The sequence below is a fragment of the Malaya genurostris genome, chromosome 2 (genome assembly GCF_030247185.1).
Source record: "Malaya genurostris strain Urasoe2022 chromosome 2, Malgen_1.1, whole genome shotgun sequence".
Classification (NCBI taxonomy): domain Eukaryota; kingdom Metazoa; phylum Arthropoda; class Insecta; order Diptera; family Culicidae; genus Malaya; species Malaya genurostris.
In genome coordinates, this window is record NC_080571.1 from 127983631 (window position 1) to 128006436 (window position 22806).

General features: G+C 36.8%; 3 protein-coding genes across 3 annotated transcripts in view; 2 read left to right on the forward strand and 1 right to left on the reverse strand.

The window, feature by feature from the left end:
- Positions 1 to 9519, reverse strand: part of LOC131427195 (amyloid beta A4 precursor protein-binding family B member 1-interacting protein) — an 80107-nt gene extending 70588 nt beyond the window's left edge. The window contains exon 1 of the mRNA XM_058590176.1: positions 8938 to 9519. The gene's annotated coding sequence lies outside the window, so the exon portion shown is untranslated. The remainder of the gene's footprint in view (positions 1 to 8937) is intronic.
- A 7481-nt stretch (positions 9520 to 17000) lies between these two features.
- Positions 17001 to 17801, forward strand: LOC131428818 (uncharacterized). The gene has a single exon (XM_058592858.1). The coding sequence runs from the start codon at positions 17001 to 17003 to the stop codon at positions 17799 to 17801; it is 801 nt and encodes a 266-aa protein (XP_058448841.1).
- Positions 17802 to 19854: 2053 nt separating this feature from the next.
- LOC131428819 (uncharacterized protein K02A2.6-like) lies at positions 19855 to 22806 on the forward strand. Its single transcript, XM_058592859.1, has one exon. It carries the CDS (start codon positions 19855 to 19857, stop codon positions 22804 to 22806), a length of 2952 nt encoding a protein of 983 aa, XP_058448842.1.

Here is a 22806-nt window from a genome sequence, read left to right on the forward strand (position 1 = left end):
TAGGGATTACAGAAAAAAAGTGGGATATCATTCATTATCCTCACCAAATTTTTAAATGTTCTAGTTGCCAAAATTTGGGGGGAGGGGGGTCCCGTTGTCTTAAATAAAATGTATGGGAGGGGACAAAAAGTGCCTTACCCACATAGTTGCCGCGCCTAGCTTGAGTAAATTTTACTCAAATCCATACTGAAAATTTTACATAACTGGAACGAAACTCGAAACTGGAATCGAAACTCAAACCACGAGTCATGTTTAAAGAGCGTGAAATATTTAGAAAACTTGAGTTATGAGTTATTTATCGTTATGTCACACTATTCAAAATTTTATCAAAAAATGCTGGTCATATTGCCGATGGTATATGGAAAACCCATCTTAATCCACTTAATGGTGTGATCCTGCCATTTAAATAGTCTCAATAAAAAAGTTATAGGATTCTATCCTCGGTCATTAGTATTGTGAGCTTATCAAATAACCTAACAGTAATTTTCAATCTTCCATCTCCGAAACAGTTTGCTGTATAAAAAAGCACAGTGATTTGTCGGTTACCTCACATATATTATTATACCTCTCCAACCTGAAAATGTTCTCCGTAACCCTTCCAAATTTGATTTACATTGGTAATTTTTCAAATGAACCTAAGTTTATCGAAATTCGTTGAGTCATCTTCGAGAAAATTCAGCCGATTAAAAATGTGCGGTTAGTCGGTTACGTTACTTATGCTATTATATCTCCGAAACCGGAAGTGTCAACCATTTGATTTTCGAGCTCGATCCACTATTCAATTTGTAAACAGTTATGTCAAGTTAATACAGGGTCCGGCACTCGAAGTGTAACCAACTTCAGACCGCTCGCGCAGCTGACGCACGGGCATCAGCTCTCTAGAAATTTGCTAAATGACAGTTCGGAGTTGTATTGTTTACAAGCGCAAGAAAGCATTTTGCCAAAAAAGAACGCGAAAAAAAAATCTTGACTTGAGAGAGCGAAGGAGTTGCTTCGTTTGGCCGAAAGCGGTCAATTTCCGAACATTGTATTTTCTGATGAGAAAATTTTTCCAATTGAGCAATTCGTAAACTCTCAAAACGATAGGGTTTACTTGACCGACCGTTCATACGAGAATTTGAGTCATCGATTGGCCACCAGGAGGCAGCACCCGCAACAGATAATGGTTTGGGCCGCTATAACCGCAGATGGGCGCTCTCCAATCGTTTTCATCGAGCCTGGCGTCAAGGTAAATGCGACATATTATCGGGAAAGTATTCTGGAGGTTGCTTTGAAGCCGTGGGCAGACAAACATCTCGGTGGCAGACCATGGACGTTTCAGCAGGACTCGGCACCGTCTCACAAAGCTCGAGTGAACCAAGAATGGCTGAAAAACAACGTTCCGAACTTCATCAAGTCCACACAATGGCTCTCGAATTCACCAGATGCGAATCCAATGGATTATTCTCTTTGGGCCATTTTGGAGAGCAAAGTCCGAACTAAAAGATACACCAGTCTCGAGGCGCTGAAAAAAGTTATTGTCCGCGAGTGGGCCAAAATACACCTGCAAGTCACATTCGGGCAGCTTGCGATTCGTTTTTTGACCGTCTCAAGGCCATAGTCAAGGCAAAAGGTGGTCATATCGAGCAAAAGTGAATTGATTCTGAATTTTGTATTATTTTTTACACATTTTGTACTTTGAATTAAGTAAAAGTAATTTTCCAAACTGAATTTATGGCCTTTTTAATCGGTTACACTTCGAGTGCCGGACCCTGTAAGATTTTTTCTTTATTTTGCATCGTCGCACTAAATGATTAAACACACTACCCTATAGTTCTGGTACCGGAAGTCGTTTCGGATGAAATTTAACAGCAACCCATGAGACTATAGGAACTTTTATTTGTGCCTGTTCGTGGAAATCGATCAAATTATCTCTGAGAAAATTGAGTGAGTCTCATTTTAAACTTTTTGATCATTATTTCCGGTACTTCTAGAACCGGGAACTTGGAACCAGTATAGCCGAAGTCGGTTTGTTCAGTGAGTAACTAATTTTTTATAACAAATTTAGAACAGTCAACTGTGAAAATATGTTCTACACTGACGAATCAAACATCAACGAGTCCACAGGCTTCGGCATCTTCAATCAAAACATCACCGCTTCTTACCAACTCAGTGATCCGGCACTGTTTACGTCGCAGAACTAGCTGCCATTCAGTACACCCTTGAGATCATTGAAACCTTGCCCAAAGACCATTACTTAATTGTCACGGACAGTCAAAGTTCAATAGAAGCTCTCCGGCTAAGGTTGGCTAAGGTGGGCGCATTAGAAGGTGATATTTATGAAAGACCAATATGCTTCAATAAATTTTTCAGCATCTCTCGTCAGAAAGTAACTAATTAGCCTACAAATTGAATCAGTTTTAAGCCAAACCTAGAAAAATGTTACTCTTTTTTGCATCGTCGCTCTAAATGATGGTGTCAAATTCAATAGCAACCTTTGGGATTTTTAGATTTTCCATTTTATGAGTGACATTGTTCGACACATACTCACACACATACACGCACAGACACATACATTGATCAGCTTGATAAACTGTGTCGAATGATATAGAACACTTAGCCCTCTGGGCCAATGATCACTAGTCAATTTTTCAAGAGATTGCATAAAATTTCTATATGATTATCTTACGTTTCGTCTCAGACTCGTCAGTGCAGCGCAGTTCAAATTGAATGTCACCATTTGTCCCAACAGAGCAATGTGCCTTATTAAATATGTTATTATATTTCAAAAAACATCTGACACAGAGTTCTAAAGAGCCGCAAAAGGATAAAAATCCCCCCATCTTCAGTTCACAGTAACATAGAGGCTAAACATTGTAAATATGTCGAAGCGACTGCACATATTTTCATCTTCTCTGTCGAACAGACAGTAGATCTCACTGTAACTACATATTTTCGTATATGAGATGACTACTGGAACTGAGATGTAGGTGAAAAATTAATTGTGTTCAATATCGTCAAGTTAAATTTTAGAGCCTCTATAAGAAAATAAAGTGATTAGCTTGGGCTGGTTATTTTATGATTCGTGGTTTTTCTAAATTACCAGACTTTATTCACGACGGGTGCAAATATTGCTGTCGGGATGTCCTGATATTTTATTTGAAGACAACAGGATAGAGGTGTGCAAGTGGCAAAGGCGGGTGGATAATGTCACAGACATAACCAGAGGACATCATTACGAATAACATTGGCACGCTGAAATTGAAACCGTGCCCTTTTTTATAATATCAACTCTGGCAAATACAAGTTAAAATTGAGGCTAAATATAAGACAAATAATAATAATAAGTCCACTATCAAATAATAATACACAACGGAAATGTTGGGAATAATAGAAATAATTATTTATAACATAATACCCAAAATAATAAACATTTAAACTAGAGTTGTTTAAAATATCGAAATATTCTGTGGAGAATATTATTCTTTATATATATAACCTAAAATCGTTCCCTCTACCATCAATATGATATAGTATTGCGCTTGTTATTAATTGTACAGTTAGTAGCACAAGAAACTGGAACTAGAAGGTTTAGATTATGTTCAGCAATTTAGTTAAGAAAACCAGGGGTATAAAATATGTGGGTTAAATCGGTTTATTCAATTTATTGAAAGTACTTATTATAAAAAATACATACTTTTGTTATACACGTTTGAGTTCAATATTTTCGAATCTATTGGTTGGTAATTAGTATAAATCCATTTACAAATCATCTAGTTACAAGCGTTTAAAAATATGCTATTATTGCACTAACTCTGTTAGTACCTGCAACCCTATCGTTCACCGGTGAAGCAAAATTAATAGTGAACTGCAATGTGAACCAGAATTAATAGTGAACACTCGTTCAAACGAACACGGTGTGCAGCAAACGAGAACATTCTTGACATATTTGGCATGTCCGTATACTGAAAACCAAGCAGTTAACTGCGGACGACAAAGCAAATATATCATCCATCTGCTCTGCATAAAAGCAGGCGTTAACTGAACAGAAAAATGTGACTGAAATACATATTATTAGATTTCGTTTTGTGCCAGAGTTTGGACTGTACTCAACGGTGCGGTATGTTTTCATGAATAACGCACAACCTTCCTACATTGACCGAAGCAGAGCTGTTACTGAATGAAATGCGAGCAACAATCAAAATCGTCGGCCGTGTAAGAGGAATCAAGAAGATTACATCATTAAGGCATACTTTGATTGGCTCGTGAAAACATTGGTAAATTTAAGCTGATTTTTCAATGGTGTGGCTATGGCTATTCATATACTAAAACGAGGTTGCAATACATGTTTATGTTGAATGTTTGCATAGGGCGCTGGTCTTACAAACCAGTTGTCGTATGTTCGAGCCCCGACCTGGAAGGATTCGTAGTGTCAGTAGAATCGTAGCACTAGCCATGCAATGAATCTGTACACTCTGAATCGGCTGCGAAGTCTGTTGAAACAGAAGGTCAACTACAGGAATGTAATACGAAGGCTTTTTTGAATGTTTCCGACTCGATTGGCAGTTAAATTATATAAATCCATCAACAAATGTTTGAGTTAAATTCGTTCATAATTATGACCAAAAATTTAACGTGGCTAGTTTTGAATTTTTAATTGACACCTGGTATATTTATGATTAAGGCATATGTGGTTTATAACCATAAGTAATAAGCGCCAGTACTAGTGAACATTACAAAAAATGTTATGAAGTACAATAATGCCCACTGTGTGAAAAAAAATTTAATATTCTATTTTACCGATCGCGAGCAAAAATAACCAAACTCTTCTGAAACCGACTTGAGCATAGGTCGTTTGATCATCCGATTCTGTGAGTGCTCGAAATAATTTCAACTCTATGATAATTATTGAGCGGTACGAAGTTCGCCGAGACAACTAGTTATGTTTAAACGAATCAATTCATTCAAATTTATATTCCTTAAATTTTCAAAACCAATGTTTTCCATATATTTTTATTTGCTAAACAAAGTAGATAAAAACCTGTTTTAATCCACCTAGTGGTAATGATTCCTTTCTCACATATAATACTGTGGTATTCTATTCAAAATGTTTCTCTTCGATTTTTTAAAGAAACCAAGGGATTGTTTGTGTATTAACTAGTAAAACATAGAGAATGAAACAGGTTTAAGGGCGGAGGGGTGTATTAGAGGGGTATTTTCACGCTTCAAATCTGATTTTCTCAAAAAACGGTGTCGAATATCAAAAAACCCAACTGACAATCTCTTAGAAAATTAGTTATTCTTTGAAAATTTCAGAATGATTCATTGACCTTAGCGATCGGAAAAGTCTATTTCTGAAGGAAGAATTGCATAGCTGAAAACGCCGTCATGGCAAAAATCTACCCTGACAATGTGTAGATAATTTAATTTAGATGCGATTAGTGCATAAGAACATATATGTTGTCGATATAAAAATGAAGTGAATGTTATTTTTGTGAAGATAAGTCGATTTCTATGTCGGCGCCAATTTAGTTCTCTGGTAACGTAACGAAACATGAGAGAATCAAAATCGGCTCAAAAAGGCTGCCAAACAAGCGGTAGCTGTATTGGATTTTATGTGATGTAGTCAAACTTGTAACCGAAAATATCAAAACTTTCTTGGCCACCCGGAGTCATTTTGCTCATTTGCGAGAGAGCATGGAAAAAATGTAATAAGCACAGCGAGCCACGTGGTTCTACGCGACCTACTGGTCTCAGTCCTTAAGTGACGGTGTACAATATTGAACACACTTTACCCTATAATTCTGGAACCGGAAGTCGGATCCGGATGAAATTCAGGAATTCCGTATGGGACCGTGAGACCTTTCATTTGAATCAAAGTTTGTCAAAATCGGTTCAGCCATCTCCTATAAAACCTAGTGACACACACACGCGCACACACGCGCACACACACACACACAGTCGAGTGGTATGACACAATTTTTACTAGTCGGTTTTTCAAGTGATTGCATTACCTTTTTATATAAGAAAGGCAAAAAGGTCATATCTTTATGTTGGGAGAATTGAATACACATACGAGTTGGAGGAGCACTCACCTTTTTACTATGAAATATTCTAAATACAATAAGATTCTCATTGGAACAACGATCAACATTATCGTTTTTGAAGGATGCCATTAATTCGTTTACAATAAGTTATTGTTGCTGAGAATGAACTTTCCCGGCAAAATCATGCAAGTTGAAATACCTTAAGGCAATGCATCAATAGAAACACCTTAAAGAAATGCATCGATAAAATCAGAAAAATGCAAACGTCTTTGACTTCTTATAACACTATTTATTCGTTGTCGGTTGTCGTACTAGAGCAAAAGACATAGTCATTGGGTGGGTTTTTTTCCGCCGACAAACGCTGCATGTAGGAAAGCATCACTTCACCGCTCACGCGAATGAAGACTGGAGACATATTAAAGGTGCTTTGTGTTGCATGTGAAGGTATTAATCCGTGTCATGCTTATACTGCCCACACATTTTCTGGCGTTCCATTCGTCACACATAAACGGATATACTAGCTATATTTATATGCATACGATCTCTTTTACTGTTTCGTGTCTCAATCACCTTTGTAGGTGTTGTGAATATTTTTAAGCTGCATTTTAAGGCGTTTGAATACTTACAGTCTAGTATATCCACGACGTTCCAATATTACTTTCATCAACAATTTTTTAGACGTAACCAAATAGCTTAAGTTTATACATGTACTCAGGATAGAATGCAATTCTTAGATAGGTAAATTTTAGTTCCCTTGTATTATGCCATTTATACATATATATATATATATATATATATATATATATATATATATATATATATATATATATATATATATATATATATATATATATATATATATATATATATATATATATATATATATATATATATATATATATATATATATATATATATATATATATATATATATATATATATATATATATATATATAATCTCCAAAGTGCATTTCGTTTGTAATCAAATAAATTCATGAATTAATTAATTTTAATTAAATTAAATTTAGTTTAATTCTGCTACATTGAATTCTCCACAGATTTCCTTCGGAGATTTTTTTTACACTTCCCATGAATTTTTATAAACACTTAACATGTTATCAAAAGTTAATTTTTTTTCTGATAATTTGGAATAGTATACAATTTTGTTTGTTACAAATTGTAATTAGAATTTGGAAGAATTACAGTGCATAGATGTAATACTTCAAGCAGCTATTTAAAAAACAAAAAAAATCTATAAACATATGTGATTTTCTGATCTTTTATATTTACTTTGAAATACTGTTCGTTCTGCGATTACAGTTGTAGACAGTTACTATCGACGTTATTATCCCAGCATACACACATGTCAATTATATTTCATTGTATCCTTTGAACCTATACATTGAACGGAAAACAGAGCTCATTCGATATTGGCGTACTATAGGTCAGTAATACAAAAAGCACTTCGATTTTGCAAGCTAGAAAGCACTATCCAACAATTCTATTGGGTACCTGAATTAACAATTGAATGACATAAAATACATTTCATAAGGGCACATAAACCAATGAGAGATTCTCTTTGTTTACTTTCTCATCTGTTAATAACACCTAAATTTTCACATTCACTTACCAAATTTGCATATAGAATGAAAGAAAATATCTCAAGCTTTGTAATAGTATCATACATGTAACGAACAATTGCGTAATAATGCAGATATAATCGAAAGAGAAAGTAAACAAAGAGAATCTGTCAATTGTTCACGTCGAAATGTGGCTTCATTGATTTTTTAAGTCGTGATCTTCTAGTAGAAAACCAGATAAATTTCAAAACGTCATACCAATCGTATCATTTCAACCTATTATGGATGATTAACAGTGATGCGATCTGCTATCTCTGTTCGATAAATCAGCTCAAAGAGTAAGATAGAGCCGAAACGACAATATTTCATTTGATTTTATCACAATATGTTGAATAGAATTCGAGTAATCCGAAAAATAACGTGGAAAGTCTACTAAGGCATTGACTACTAGTACAATAACCGTACACGCTCCTTTTCGAATTTGTCAGGAAAAAAGAAAAAAAATAATAGTGATAATTTCTTGTGAAAAATCTATTAAGGTGAAATTATGTCTTTTCTAATGAACTCGTACATTGTCACGGGAATTATACTCAAACCCTTGTATAAAACACCAGTAAAATCAAATGAATTACATTTAAAAGCAAAGAGCTTGATGTAAATTTCTTTTGGACTTTTATATTCTGAACCCTCTATTGATTCGCATCATTCGTCAAGGCTCTCTATTTTTTTACATGAAATATATCTATTTTGTTACATTGCCGTATGTTGTTACAAGGCAAGTGCATCAGCACAACCTTTCACCTTCGATCTTTTTCGGTTGATTTTTTGTGTTACAGATTTTGATTTTACTTTCTGAATGATTAACTGAAACACAGTTTGATTGGAGAAAATTTCAAAATTGATGTAATGCATATTTTGCCCCAATTTGTTACACAACACAGATAATTTCAGTAATCTGTGTTTAATTCAATTAATTGCCCAAAGCAAAAAACAGGAAAAACATTTATATCGTCATAAAAATAATTTCTCGATGAACAAGAAATTTAGTTCTTAGCTCAAATGACAGATTGTCTTTGTTTAATTTCTCTTTCGATTATTACGGCACTCTTAGCAATCCCTCTCTCTAACTATTTGCAAAGAATAATAACTAAAACTATTAACCTGCACTGAAGAAATTATTGAAAAATACAATATTCTGTAATAATTGAAAGAGAAAGTGAAAGAGAAACTGTCTAGATACGATTCTTTCGAAAAGCTGTTACAAAATAGCAGAAACATAAGAGCAATTTTCAAAACTGATATATTTCATTTTTTATGTTGCTAATCTTACCTAGGTCTATCAAATATACTTTTAATTGCAGGTGTTGGTTTCTTTCACCATAAAAATCGTTATCATTTTGTCAGAAAAATCAGCTCTTCTGGATTGCCCCTTTTTCATGTTTTCGCTGTTCATGATATTGCTTTCAGATATCAAATCACACTAAATGTAACCATTGTGTTGAGTTTTACATTGCGAATTTTTATTGTAATGATTTCACTTTATCTTGAATCTTTTCTTCTAATTTGTTGAGAATATAAGTCACCATGCACTACTCCTGAACTGGGCGTATACGTTTTATCCTGTGCGTAAGAAAAAATTTTCACTGTCACGTTATCCTACGTAGATATTGCAAATTTTCCATTCTGTCTATCTGATACTGGGCCAACATACTTCAACATTTAAATATTTGTCAACATTTTCGGTGACGGTCCAGATGTTCATTGAGATTAAAGATTACGAAAATGCTAACGAAAACTTATTCTAAAATACATTGAATTCACAAGAGCCTTCGAACTACAACCTTCCAACTACGCTGAATGAAACAAACTGTGGCATAAATTAAAAAAAACATAGCCGAAACTTCTCATAGCCCACACACGGACACGATGTCACAACACAACAAACTTGTTTTCAGCTTTTCAGCAAGCGCCAGATATGACAACCGACATCCGACAGCATTGCTCTCATAGAAAGAGCAACTTCTGTCCACTTCTATGAAACAGAGAAACGTTCTCAGCAATCTCTCCGTTTCTTAAACGTACTCAAGAGATTTATCCAACTAAAATCACTGACTTATTTGTTTTTCGCTTTGTTACTCATCCAAATATAGGGCTATTGTACCAATAGACGTCTCATTAGTAGTATCGCCATATTAAATTGCCGATTAATCAACGAATTGTGATCAAATTTAATACAACATCTTAAAATCGTCAGTAAGAAGTAATAACGTTAAAGAAACAGTTCAAAATATTGCCGTGTTGTTATAGTAACGCGAAAGCTCGAAGCGAATGTTCCTATTTTCATCTTACCCTAAAAGTAAATCTATCGCACAGGGACAGCCGATCTCACTCTAATGATTTTTTTTATATAAGATGTCTACTGGAGCCGTTACCTTGGTTATTGCTTATATAAAAAAGCTATGCAATAGGGTGGGAAATAATTTTGATTTCAGCTCCACCAAACTTTTTGATTTCAGCTCCACTAAACTTTTCGATCGGTAAAACTATATTTTCACGCCCGAGGTTTAAAGTTTGTATTGCTACTAGAGACCATTTAGACCTTAAAAATCTGTGCATGTGTTATTTTCGTAGGAAAATAACGAGGAAGAAAAACTTCAAAGACCGATGACCCGTTATAGTATAATAAAAGAAAGTAAAATCATATTACGTCCACTAGCAGCAGTAGTGCTAAATATATTAAGGAATGAGCCATTATTCGGACCTTGAGTCCAGAGCTGTCAATATTTTATTTTTTTTTTCAAAAATCTGTATTTGGCGGAAAAATCAATCTGTACAATATCTATCTCGAAAAATCTATTTAGTGAGGACTGGTTTTGTGAGCAAAAAAAGGTCGCTCTACCTGTTTTAACCCTATGGAAGCAAACACGAAAACTTGAAATCGGTATTTATCGGTATGAAATTTAATTATCGGTATTTTGAAAGATACAGGAATACAGATATGCTCCTGTATCGAGTGCGAAAATCGGTATAAATACCGATAAATCGGATAAATAGTTGGCAGCGCTGCTTGAGTCGAATTTCCATCATTACTTTTTTTCATTACCTTTTTTGTGATTTGGTTTTCTTCCACGTTAAATTTCCTACTAACATAACCCATGCACCACAGAAAACAGATATACAGGCTCACATATGAACTGTATGTAAAATTTGCTCAATCTGCATGGCGAAAACCAGCTCCCTGCTATGACGTCATGTAACTATGGCCAGCATCATTCTGCAAAAACCAAAACAATGAAGAAGAATGGCTAACAAAAAATTGGATATTACAAACTACTTGTTTATTCAGTATCCTTTACCGCACTTCCTCACAAATTATCGATCAGAATATCATCACTACGGAAAGGAAATTAAGATTTTACTCGATTTTAAATGCTCGAATGTTTGTTTACCATACTCTGAGCGCTCCGATTGCCCATCAAATGCCCCAGATGTTTGCTACGATAGCACTTGCTTGAGCGCCTTATCCTTATCACCGGGCTGGCGAAGACTTACAGATGTCATCACGATCGACACAAGTTGCCACCACGATTTGGGTGCCGCTTTCACATGAGACACAATTTTGGGTGCAACATTAACTTCATGCTAGAATTTGGTTTTGCTGTTGGTTAAAATGACATGTTTGTTTTTGTATTATTCCGATCGAATTCTCGTGTGATTTATGTGACATGGAAAAAAGTTGTCTTTGACGCTTAGAAAAATCGTGTGAAAAGTGTTAAAAATGTAGTAGTTGGAATATTTTCAAAACAGGCAGGAGAATTTTGTTATCGTTCCGGAACGTAGTGGAACGTTTTGATAGATCGTGGTGAATAGTCGAGTAGGTGGCAGTAGGGTTTCCAACATATAGCAAATTTGAAATTTACACAGGATATTGAAAATTTAGTACGAGCATGTATATCTGTTATCTGTGCATGCGCTGATTTTTAGAGTCTATATAGTGATCTCTAGCCGATGTTTTTGTAAAAAACCAGTTTATGGTATACATCACGCTACGGTTCGATTTTTGTTTTCGTACATTGATGCTCGTGGTCGTTTTGAGTACTAGCAAAAACAAAACCGAAAATCTGGGCTGTGTTGGTAGCTCTGTGGTTTAAGCATAAACTCACAGGTGTAGCTCGGTACGGTGATGCCAAACTCTGTACTCACTTTTTAAAACTAGGAATGAGAGTTAGATGGTATGATATCAAAACTGAGAACCATCAATGCCATCATAATTTGATGTCAGCGGTTCTGTGTATAGGTGAGTGTGTTTGTTTAGATCAGCGATAAGTTTCATCTTTACCATCATTTTACGGATTGCATAATAAATCATGAGGTGAACTGATGAACAGAAAAAATCGAGCCTCATGAGCGAGTTTTTGTTACCCTTGTCGGTGAATTTTAAATTTAACAATAATGTTGAATAATTATTTGAATGTTTTAAATTGAAATACTCGATCTTTAAAATCGAGTTAAGATGAATTTTATGAATTTACCCAACTTTTGCCGAATTGGGTACCAGCAACTCATTTTTTGTCAAAACCATAGCTACCGAATCTTGAGTAGTTATATAAAGGTTGGCCGATTAGCAACGGATGTCAATTAAAATTAGTGACACTTTCATCAGAAATCGTATAAATCAATTTGATAGGGTTCTACCCAATATTGGGTAAAACATTATTTTGTGCAACTGAGTAGCCACAAAGATGTGTGTGGTTCATCGATTTGACAGGTTTACTGGAATGGGTGGTTGAGTTACCATTTTTGTCCAACGGCAAACCTAGCATCGAGTTTTACCTTCGTTCGATACTAATGTTATCGAAAGCTTGTGAATCAAAATTGAAATCATTGGTTTATTTTATCGCTGGAGCATATGTGCCATTCCAATGCACCGATGAACAAATCAATTTCTTTAAAGGCGATTTGCAAAAACTTACAAGGTACCGACCTAATTTTTTTCAAAATAGGGGACTTAAATACAAAGCATGTCCAGTGGAATTGTAGGCAAAACAACCGTAATAGAAAAATATTTCATAATCAACTCTCTACTGGTTACTTTACAGTTCTATATCCCAGTGATCCGCCATGTTTCTCTTCCGTGAGAAATCCCTCTACAATTGATCTGGTTCTAAAAGATTAAATCACATTTGTAGTGAACTCGATAGTCCCACGACAAAAGAGCATAGCTGCAAATGGATGCCTCTCTTTGTTTACTTTCTCTATTGATTATTACGGAGTTTTCCAGAAAATATCTGAGAATACATAATGACGACTCGACTTATTTTTTAGAAAAAATCAAATATTGTGGTCGTCCCCATTTATTAAATATATGAAAACATACCACTTTAACATGTCAAAAAAAAATTTATTTATCACTAAAAAATCCGGGGTGGTGCAAAAATTGGAAGAGGGAAAAAATATGTTTCAAAATTTTCAAGTATTTTTTAATGGAAGAAATACGTCTTCGAAATTTTGAAAAAAAATTGTAAACCTTCCCCATAATGCCTTAAACATACCTGATTTTTTTCAAATTTTTCGGAGGAGCGGTTTCCTAACAAATCAACTAAAGTAAAAATCAATAGAACCACCCTAGCTCCGTCAATATGGCGGTTAAAGAGTTGAAACTTTGAGAAAATTGTTTTCAGTCTATGACCTTTCGAATGTGGTATAACAACCACATAGCCTTTGCTATACGTTGGAAACCCTTTGCTATACGTTGGAAACCCTAGTGCCACCTACTCGACAATTCGCCGCGATCTTTCAAAAAGGTTCCACCAAATACAAATTATAATACGGAGTACTCCGACAAATTTTCAAGGACACATTTTGCATCGTGCGGTACATTGTCATGATACACTGTCAAAGTGACAATGTACTTTAACGAATTTCCTATAAAACTAGCAACACTGAAGGGTAAGCACAAGTTCACTATAGTTACTGTTTATTATAGTGAAATATATGTAAACATATTACTTACGTATTTTGATCCTTAGGAAAACTATGGAGCGATATTTCGGACGACCCTATTCGTGTGTCACATCCCGCTACTAAGCAACTTCTTACCATTTCGGAAGCTTCTCGGTTTATTAGCCGGCGATATTTAGCCTGATTGTTGCTGTTCAATACAGCAACGATAAACAAACAAGCTTGTTTTGCACCGTAGCAACTAGCATAAAGCGTTGCCAGAAACGATCTCATTTCACATTTTCAGACTATCGCAACGAAACCCTCTCAGCAGGCCGTTCAATTTTGTTGATTTTTGATCGCTTGTTGAACGATATATTGCACAAAATATTCGTTCAATTTGCTGGAACGGTTTGTTGTTGTTTTTTCTCTTGCAAAAATAGTGTGAAAATTAAGTTTTACCTTTACATAGAAAGAAAATTTGTTGTTATTCTACGTGAAGTAGAAGTATTGTGCAGGTATGTATTGTTAGTTTAAACAAATGAGTGGAGAAAACTTCAGAAATTCTGCAGTAAAACTAGTCCAACGGGGCTCCAACTCCTCATGTTAAAAATGGCTCAACAATGGACCTCTGTCTGCCGGGTTTGTTGAACGAAAAAAATGGCATTCGGTTCAACGGTCTGTTTCAAAATCGGCAAACGAAGGACCCGTGTTGCCCTCCCGTTGAACGATTGATTGGACTTTCATTGGACCAATGATACAACGTATTGGACCAATGAAGGACCACCGTTGAACGTTTTTTTCTAAGTGGGAAGGGAGATATTTGCTAGGCTTACTTGTTCATGCTGTGAACCAAACATTGGCGATTCGTTTATATGGGACTTAGGGGTATTATTATTTGTATTTGGTTCCACTACGTTCCGGAACCATAACAAAATCCTCCTGCCTGTTTTGGAAATATTCCAACTCCAAAAATTTTAACACTTAAAGTCACACGATTTTTCTAAGCGTCAAAGACAACTTTTTTCCATATCACATAAATCGGACGAGAATTCGATCGGATTAAAACAAAAACAAACATGTCATTTTAACCAACAGCAAAACAAAATTCTAGTGTGAAGTAAATGTTGCTCCCAAAATTGTGTCTCATGTAAAAGCGGCACCCAAATCGTGGTGGCATCTTGTGTCGATCGTGATGACATCTGTAAGTCTTCGCCATGCAGATTGAGCAAATTTTACACACAGTTCATATGTGAGCCTGTATATCTGTTTTCTGTGCTGTGGTTAAAACGACATGTTTGGTTTTGTTTTACTCCGATCGAATTCTCGTGTGATTCATGTGACATGGAAAAAAGTTCGCTTAGAAAAATCGTGTGACTTTAAGTGTTGAAATTGTTGTAGTTGGAATATTCCTAAAACAGGTAGTAAGATTTTGTTATCGTTCTGGAATGGAGTGGAGCGTTTTGAAAGATCGCGGCGAATAGTCGAGTAGGTGGCAGTAGGGTTTCCAACGTATATCAAATTTAAAATTTACACAGGATTTAAAAAAAATTAGTTCGAGCCTGTATATCTGTTATCTGTGCTAAAAATCTGTTAATTGTACACTCAAAATAATAATCATGTTATAGTTACGTGAAAATTTATGTGAATATTTTCCACCCTACTTTGCACGTTTGTTTTAATGGACTGGCATTTAAAAACTGTTTAATGCATAATCCAGTATAAAGGACGTGTTTCATAGGTAAAATGTAATGTACTGTTCATATCGGGCACACTTCCGGACTCACGCAGGCACTCGGCCCCGAGGGGGACGACACTTAACAAATGCAATTCAGATCCGAAAGGATTTGTCCTCTTTTTTCAGTTGTGCATATCTTTGCAGACACTTGTTCATCTTTGTTACACATAGTAACGGTTGGAGACGGATCGATCGTCTTTTGTTGAGTTTTTGCTGGTTGAAACTATAACCATGGAGATTTTATACCTTATTATTATTACCAGTATTTACATATGTAAATAAAACTGACACTATAATTAGAAAAAAATCGTGTATTTCCAAAATTGATACACAGAACCCATGGTAACTCTCAAGTGGTCACGGTATATATATAATAATTATTAATTGAGGTTTTCTGAATAGTGTACTGAAATCAATAATTTGTAGGATTATTTTTCAATGTGGACAAGGATAACGTACGAATTACTATAATGTTGACTATGTGTTCTAGTCAACCAGCGGTCTTTGAAGTAAAAGTTCTCTAGAAGATTTATTAAATTTCAAATATATACAGAAGCATCCAATACAGAACCTGTCTCAACAGAAAATTCAACGCAGCTCTAGGAAGTTAAACACAGCACACTCGTGAGATGTAATTCCTCTTTTTCATACTCGTGAATGTCGATAACTATTTTCTTATTACAGTCACAAAAAGTACTGGATGTTGAGATATTTCGAAAGTAAATAAGCCTTTACTGTCAGCCAAATAGCAATTATTATGGTCAGTGTGTTACCGAGGAAATTTGACACCCGTGGCAAAATAAGTTTTGCTGCCCCCATCGTTGGTGTAATGAGACTGAGCTGCATCTCCGGAGAGATCACTTGGACGAGCAAAACAAAAGTTCTCAAGGATTGGTTCGCTCCCCCCCCCTTAAACGTTGTGCCAGGGATGAATGCCCCCAGAAATGCCTGGAAAATGCTTTTTGTCGCAGTATTAAGTATTAAGGAAGCAGTGATAGAGATCTTATAAAAAGTTCATACCACAAATTGATCTAAGAAACTTTTGATTGATGTTCAGTCATTTTCATTAAATACTGGGGATTTTAAGAATATAATGGTTGCGATACAAAAGTAATACAAAACAAATATCAATATTTTAATAATTTTATTAATAAATAACAAATAATATTAATAATTTTCGATAAAGAATCCATAAGCAGTATAGCAGCACAGAATAATCATGTATGCAAATATTTTCATTCATTCACATTCACATGGAAACTTTCATACTGGAAATTCACGTAGATTGTTTGACGTTTGGTCCATTCATGTAAACCTTATGTAATGATTCTATTCATTTTAGGGGATGTTCGTATAATATTCATGTTTGTCACATAAAACATTCAATTCGACATTTGAAACTATTTTACGTGATTTTTCAAGTGAATCGAACGTGAATTTTTATTTGAGTGTGTAATGTGTTATGGCAGCACTGGCGGACTGACCGCGACGAGTTTGACAGCAAGTGCTTTTCACGCGGAGTGATTTCGTAGACTTTGAGTAGAATAGAACACGTTATTTTAACGCTCTGAATTAAATGTAGTTTATTAAAATTAAATAAATGTTGTTCCGTAAACCGAGTTGTAATTCGTAAGACACAACATAATTGGCGACGAGGATAGTCGGTTTTAAGTAATTTCGTCGGTGTGTCGAATTTTAATAGTTCTAACCTCACAATGGCGCAAGAAGCCAGTCTTGCTGACATCTTAGCACAGCTCAGCAGAATAATGGAAAACCAACAGTTGGCGCAGAAAACTCTCCTTGAGCAGCTAGTACGGCCGAAGGACAATGAATTTCTGATGGAAGCACTTTCAAACACCATTACAGAATTTTCCTACGATCCCCAAAACGGAGTGGTTTTCGATAAATGGTACGCGCGGCATGAGGAAGTTTTCACCAAGGGAGGAGAAAAACTGAATGATGCTGAAAAAGTGAGACTGTTACTGCAAAAGATGAGTTCCGTAAACCACGATAGATACGTAAATCTCATTTTGCCAAAAACGTCGCGAGAAGTTCCTTTTGCAGAAACAGTTGCCACACTGAAGGAAATGTTCGGGCATCAAACATCGGTTTTTTTTCGACGCTATCAGTGTTTGCAGACAGCCAAACGAGTTGCAGAAGATTTTGTCTCGTATGCAAGTTCCGTCAATCGAGCTTGTGAAGATTTTAACATCCGGGAAATCACAGCGGACCAGTTTAAATGTCTTGTGTTTGTGGCTGGACTTCATTCTGAAAAGCATAAGGACATCCGGACACGATTGCTTGCAAAAATGGAAAACGAATCGGAGACGGATCCAATGACACTCAAAAAGCTGTTACTGGAATGCCAACACTTAGATAATCTCAAACACGACACAGCTGTTATTGAGAATCCAAAGATGAACGTGAACGCAGTTTTCCGAGGTGAACAATCCAATTACACAAGAAAATCGGGAAAAATAGATACACCAAAAGTAGCCCCACGACGTCCGTGCTGACAGTGTGGTCAAATGCATTTTGTTGCTGATTGTACGTTTTCAAAACACATCTGTCGAAGCTGCGGTACACACCAAATCATATTTACGGATGTCGGTAAAATTTTACTGACTTTCAAACAGCTGAACAGTCAGTAAATAGTACAGTAAAAGTTCGTTTTACTGAATGACTTGTAAAATTCATCTCAACGATGAACTGTCAAAATTTACTGACCGGTTCATCGCTTTTTACCGAAGTTTGGTGAATTTTACGAATAAATCGGAATAAATTTTGGAATTCTTGAATATTACAAAACTTCCTATTTGATTTAAGTAATACAATTAATAAAAATGATTCTGAAAAAAAACTCAAATTTTTCTAATGGTAGTTTCGATTTATTAATGGTATTTACATGTGAGATAAAACTCAATTGAATTATTAAAGACGACGCATAAATGAGACATCCAGTAGAAGATGGTTACTTATAATGTGTCACTCAATGCACCGTACAAGCCCTTCAACGTGACCCGGAACTGTTTTCCGGCAGCAGATGATATACTCGTCAGAAATTTGCGTATCTCGCTAAAACGAGAGAAAACTTAGAAAGCATTATTCATATACTTACTGAAAGATCCTTCCCCTTCCCGAGCAAGTCTAAAATATTGTCCATTATCCGGTAAAAATATTTATAACTCACTAAAAACACCGATAAGTTTTTTTTCTAACAACAAAATGGCATGATTCGAAAGGTTTTCTTTTCACCGAAAGCGTTCAGAAAAAATCACTGAAGCTCAGCACTGTTTACATATTTTTCTGTGGTGATTTACTTACTACTGAAAATCGGTGAAATTTTTACTGAATAGTGTAGATGCGATGACGTTTCAATGTTTACAAAATACGCCAGTAAAAAAGAAACAACTTTTCAGCAAAGTTATCATGTGAATTACCGACAGCTGGTGAATGCTTTACCGAAGTCGGTAAAATGGAATAAATTTACATTATTTTTTTGTAAAAATAAATTTTACATATCAAAACTGTAAAAAAAAATACCGAACATCAAAATGTGAGTTTGGTGTGTAAAGTGGGCCATAAAGAAGGATACTGTGGATGCTGTTCGAAACCAGCGGTTTCTGGATCAAGCAAAACGGATCCATCAGCCTCAGAAAAAAGGAAGCCCTGGAAGAAAAAGCAATCCGGTAAAACTGGGAACGCGAACGGTGTGTATGCTGTACATGATACAAATCCCAGTGGTAGGCGCAAATTCGTGGATGTTTTAATCAACAATAAATTGATTGAACTCCAGCTCGATTGTGGATCGGATTATACGATTATTTCGTCGAATTCATTACGCCAATTTGGCGATCTGAAGACAAATCCTACGAGTTTACGGGTGGTAACTGCTGCAGGCAAACCAAATACAAATAATAATACCCCTAAGTCCCATATAAACGAATCGCCAATGTTTGGTTCACAGCATGAACAAGTAAGCCTAGCAAATATCTCCCTTTCGTTGCGATAGTCTGAAAATGTGAAATGAGATCGTTTCTGGCAACGCTTTATGCTAGTTGCTACGGTGCAAAACAAGCTTGTTTGTTTATCGTTGCTGTATTGAACAGCAACAATCAGGCTAAATATCGCCGGCTAATAAACCGAGAAGCTTCCGAAATGGTAAGAAGTTGCTTAGTAGCGGGATGTGACACACGAATAGGGTCGTCCGAAATATCGCTCCATAGTTTTCCTAAGGATCAAAATACGTAAGTAATATGTTTACATATATTTCACTATAATAAACAGTAACTATAGTGAACTTGTGCTTACCCTTCAGTGTTGCTAGTTTTATAGGAAATTCGTTAAAGTACATTGTCACTTTGACAGTGTATCATGACAATGTACCGCACGATGCAAAATGTGTCCTTGAAAATTTGTCGGAGTACTCCGTATTATAATTTGTATTTGGGCAAACCGCTTCCACTCGATTTAGAGTTTCAATGTGCAATAACATTCCGAGGCATCACGAAGCAGTCGGTGTGTTATGTGACATCAGTTGATGGATTTAATGTTCTCGGAAGTGATCTCATGGAAGCATTCGGGTTGTACGACATTCCGATCAACTCTTTTTGCAAGCAGCTAAAAGCAGATATGGATTCGGAAGAGTACAAGCAAGTATTGAAGGCGGAATTTCCAGCTGTTTTTCAAGATGGACTTGGACTTTGTACGAAAGCAAAGATCCAACTGTTCCTGACAGCAGGAGCAAAACCAGTTTTCAAGCCAAAACGACCGGTACCGTTTCATTCACAGCGGCTCGTCGAAAAAGAACTTATCCGGTTGCAGAACATGGGAGTACTTGAACGAGTAGATTTTTCAGCCTGGGCGGCACCTATTGTTGCAGTTCGAAAGGCTCAACGAGACGCCGATGGAGATCCAATTGTTCGGATTTGTGCTGATTTTTCAACGGGACTGAATGCAGTATTAGAAGCGAACAAGTATCCACTTCCCACTCCTGATGACATCTTCGCAAAGTTGTCAGGTAGTCAGTACTTTAGTGTTATCGATTTGTCGGATGCCTATTTGCAGATGGAAGTGGAGGAGGATTCACAAAAATTATTGACAGTAAATACTCACAAAGGATTATTCAAGTACAAGCGTCTTCCACCAGGGGTCAAAGCAGCACCTGGGGCATTCCAAAAAGTCGTCGACAACATGCTTGGTGATCTGGAGGGAGCTGAAGCGTTTCTTGATGACGTACTCGTTTTTGGTCAAACGCAAGCGGAGCATGATAGAAACCTTAAACGAACACTGCAGCGGATTCTGGAATATGGTTTTCGGCTTAAGATCGAGAAGTGCAGTTTCAAAATGACGCAGGTGAAGTATCTGGGAGTTATCGTTGATCGCAACGGTATTCATGCAGATCCGGAGAAGGTTAAAGCTATCGCACAAATGTCTCCGCCGAGAGATGTTTCACAGTTACGTTCATTCTTGGGTGCAGTGAATTATTATGCGAAATTCATAAAAAAAATGCACCAGCTTCGTAGACCTCTTGATCAGCTGTTAAAGAAGGATATGAAGTGGAGTTGGAGTGAAGAATGTCAAAATTCTTTCGATCGGTTCAAAGAATTGTTGAATTCAGATTTGATGTTAACACACTATAATCCATCGCTCGAGATAGTCGTGGCTGCTGATGCCTCCAGCACTGGCATTGGGGCCAACATCAGGCATAGATTTCCGGACGGCTCTGAGAAGGTGATCCAGCACGCTTCAAGATCGTTGACACCGACAGAACGAGGTTATGGACAAATCGATAAAGAAGCATTGGCACTTGTTTACGCCATTACAAAGTTTCATCGTATGCTTTTGGGACGACGTTTTGTTCTGGAGACTGATCACAAACCTCTTCTACGTGTTTTCGGATCGCACAAAGGAATACCGGTTCACACATCAAATCGATTGCAGCGACTGGGTCTAACGTTACTATGCTACGATTTCAGTGTAGAATATGTACCTACTATGAAATTCGGGTATGTAGATGTACTTTCCAGGCTTATAAGTTCAGCAGTAAATACGGAAGAAGAATATATTATCGCTAGTGTTCGTCTGGAGGAAGACATGGCGGCAGTCCTGGAGGATTCAATAGCTTCTACTCCAGTGACGGCTGTAATGATCGCCACAGCCACACTACGGGATAAAGTGCTAAAACAAGTGAAGAAGTTTTTGGAAACCGAATGGCCGGAATCGTTAGGGGTAATCAGTGATCCTGATGTAAAGACATTCTTCAATCGTAAAGACGGGCTGGGACTAGCTCAAGGCTGTATTCTGTTCGGAGAGCGAGTAGTAGTTCCAAAGATCTACCAAAAACGAATCTTGCAGCGGTTACATTACGGGCATCCCGGCATAGTCAGAATGAAGAGCCTCGCTCGGAGTTTTGTCTATTGGCCTTGTATCGACCGGCACATCGAAGAAGCAGTAAAGCAATGCACGGACTGTGCCGCTGCAGCAAAATCACCACCACATGTTGCACCTGTGGCATGGCCAGTTCCACCGGGACCTTGGCAACGCGTTCATATCGATTATGCGGGGCCAATTGATGGTTTATATTTCTTTGTCATCGTTGATGCATTTTCTCGATGGCCGGAGATATATTCATCGTCTACGATGACGGCGAAGGTAACGATCCAAAATCTACGAAATTCTTTTTCACGGCTTGGATTGCCGATGGTAATAGTGTCGGACAATGCAGCTCAATTTGTCTGTGATGAGTTTGAATCATTTTGCAAAAACAATGGTATCAAACATATGTTGACTGCTCCTTACCATCCGCAATCTAATGGACAGGCGGAACGTTTTGTAGATTCAATGAAAAGAGCTATGAAGAAAATAAACAAGGGAGAACCCCTCCAGGAGACACTCGAGGTTTTTCTAGCAACTTATCGTTCAACGCCAAGTGAAACCACTGGACAAAAATCTCCAAGTGAACTCATGTTTGGTCGACGAATGATGACTACACTTGACCTACTGCGTCCTATGCAAGCACTAGATATTAGGCAGTCTGGAGAGAGATGCCCGATGCGTCGGTTCATACCTGGTGACTTGGTATATGCAAAGGTGTACAAACGAAATACCTGGTCCTGGGAACCCGGGAAAGTCGTTGAGAAGCTGGGAGTAGTGAACTATAATGTGTGGATAGTTGGGCAAAGGCCAAAGTTAATTCGTTCGCACATCAACCAACTTCGTACCCGTTTTGAAATGAAAGATGATTTGCATCGTGAGCGAACACAGAGTGATCATCATTTTCCATTGAGCATTCTGCTAGACGAGTTTGGCATCAGTCAACCAGGAGTAATCGTTTCAGAGGAATCTGTTTCACCTATACTGACAGATAGCAATGATAAATCTGAACATCCGACGACTCCAAATACGAGTGGTTCAATAGTTAAAAAACCGAGTCGTATTCCAACACCTGTTTCATCCTGTACAACTAGGGGACGATCAGTGCGTCTTCCGCCGAGGTTCGAGCACTACGTGATGACTTAA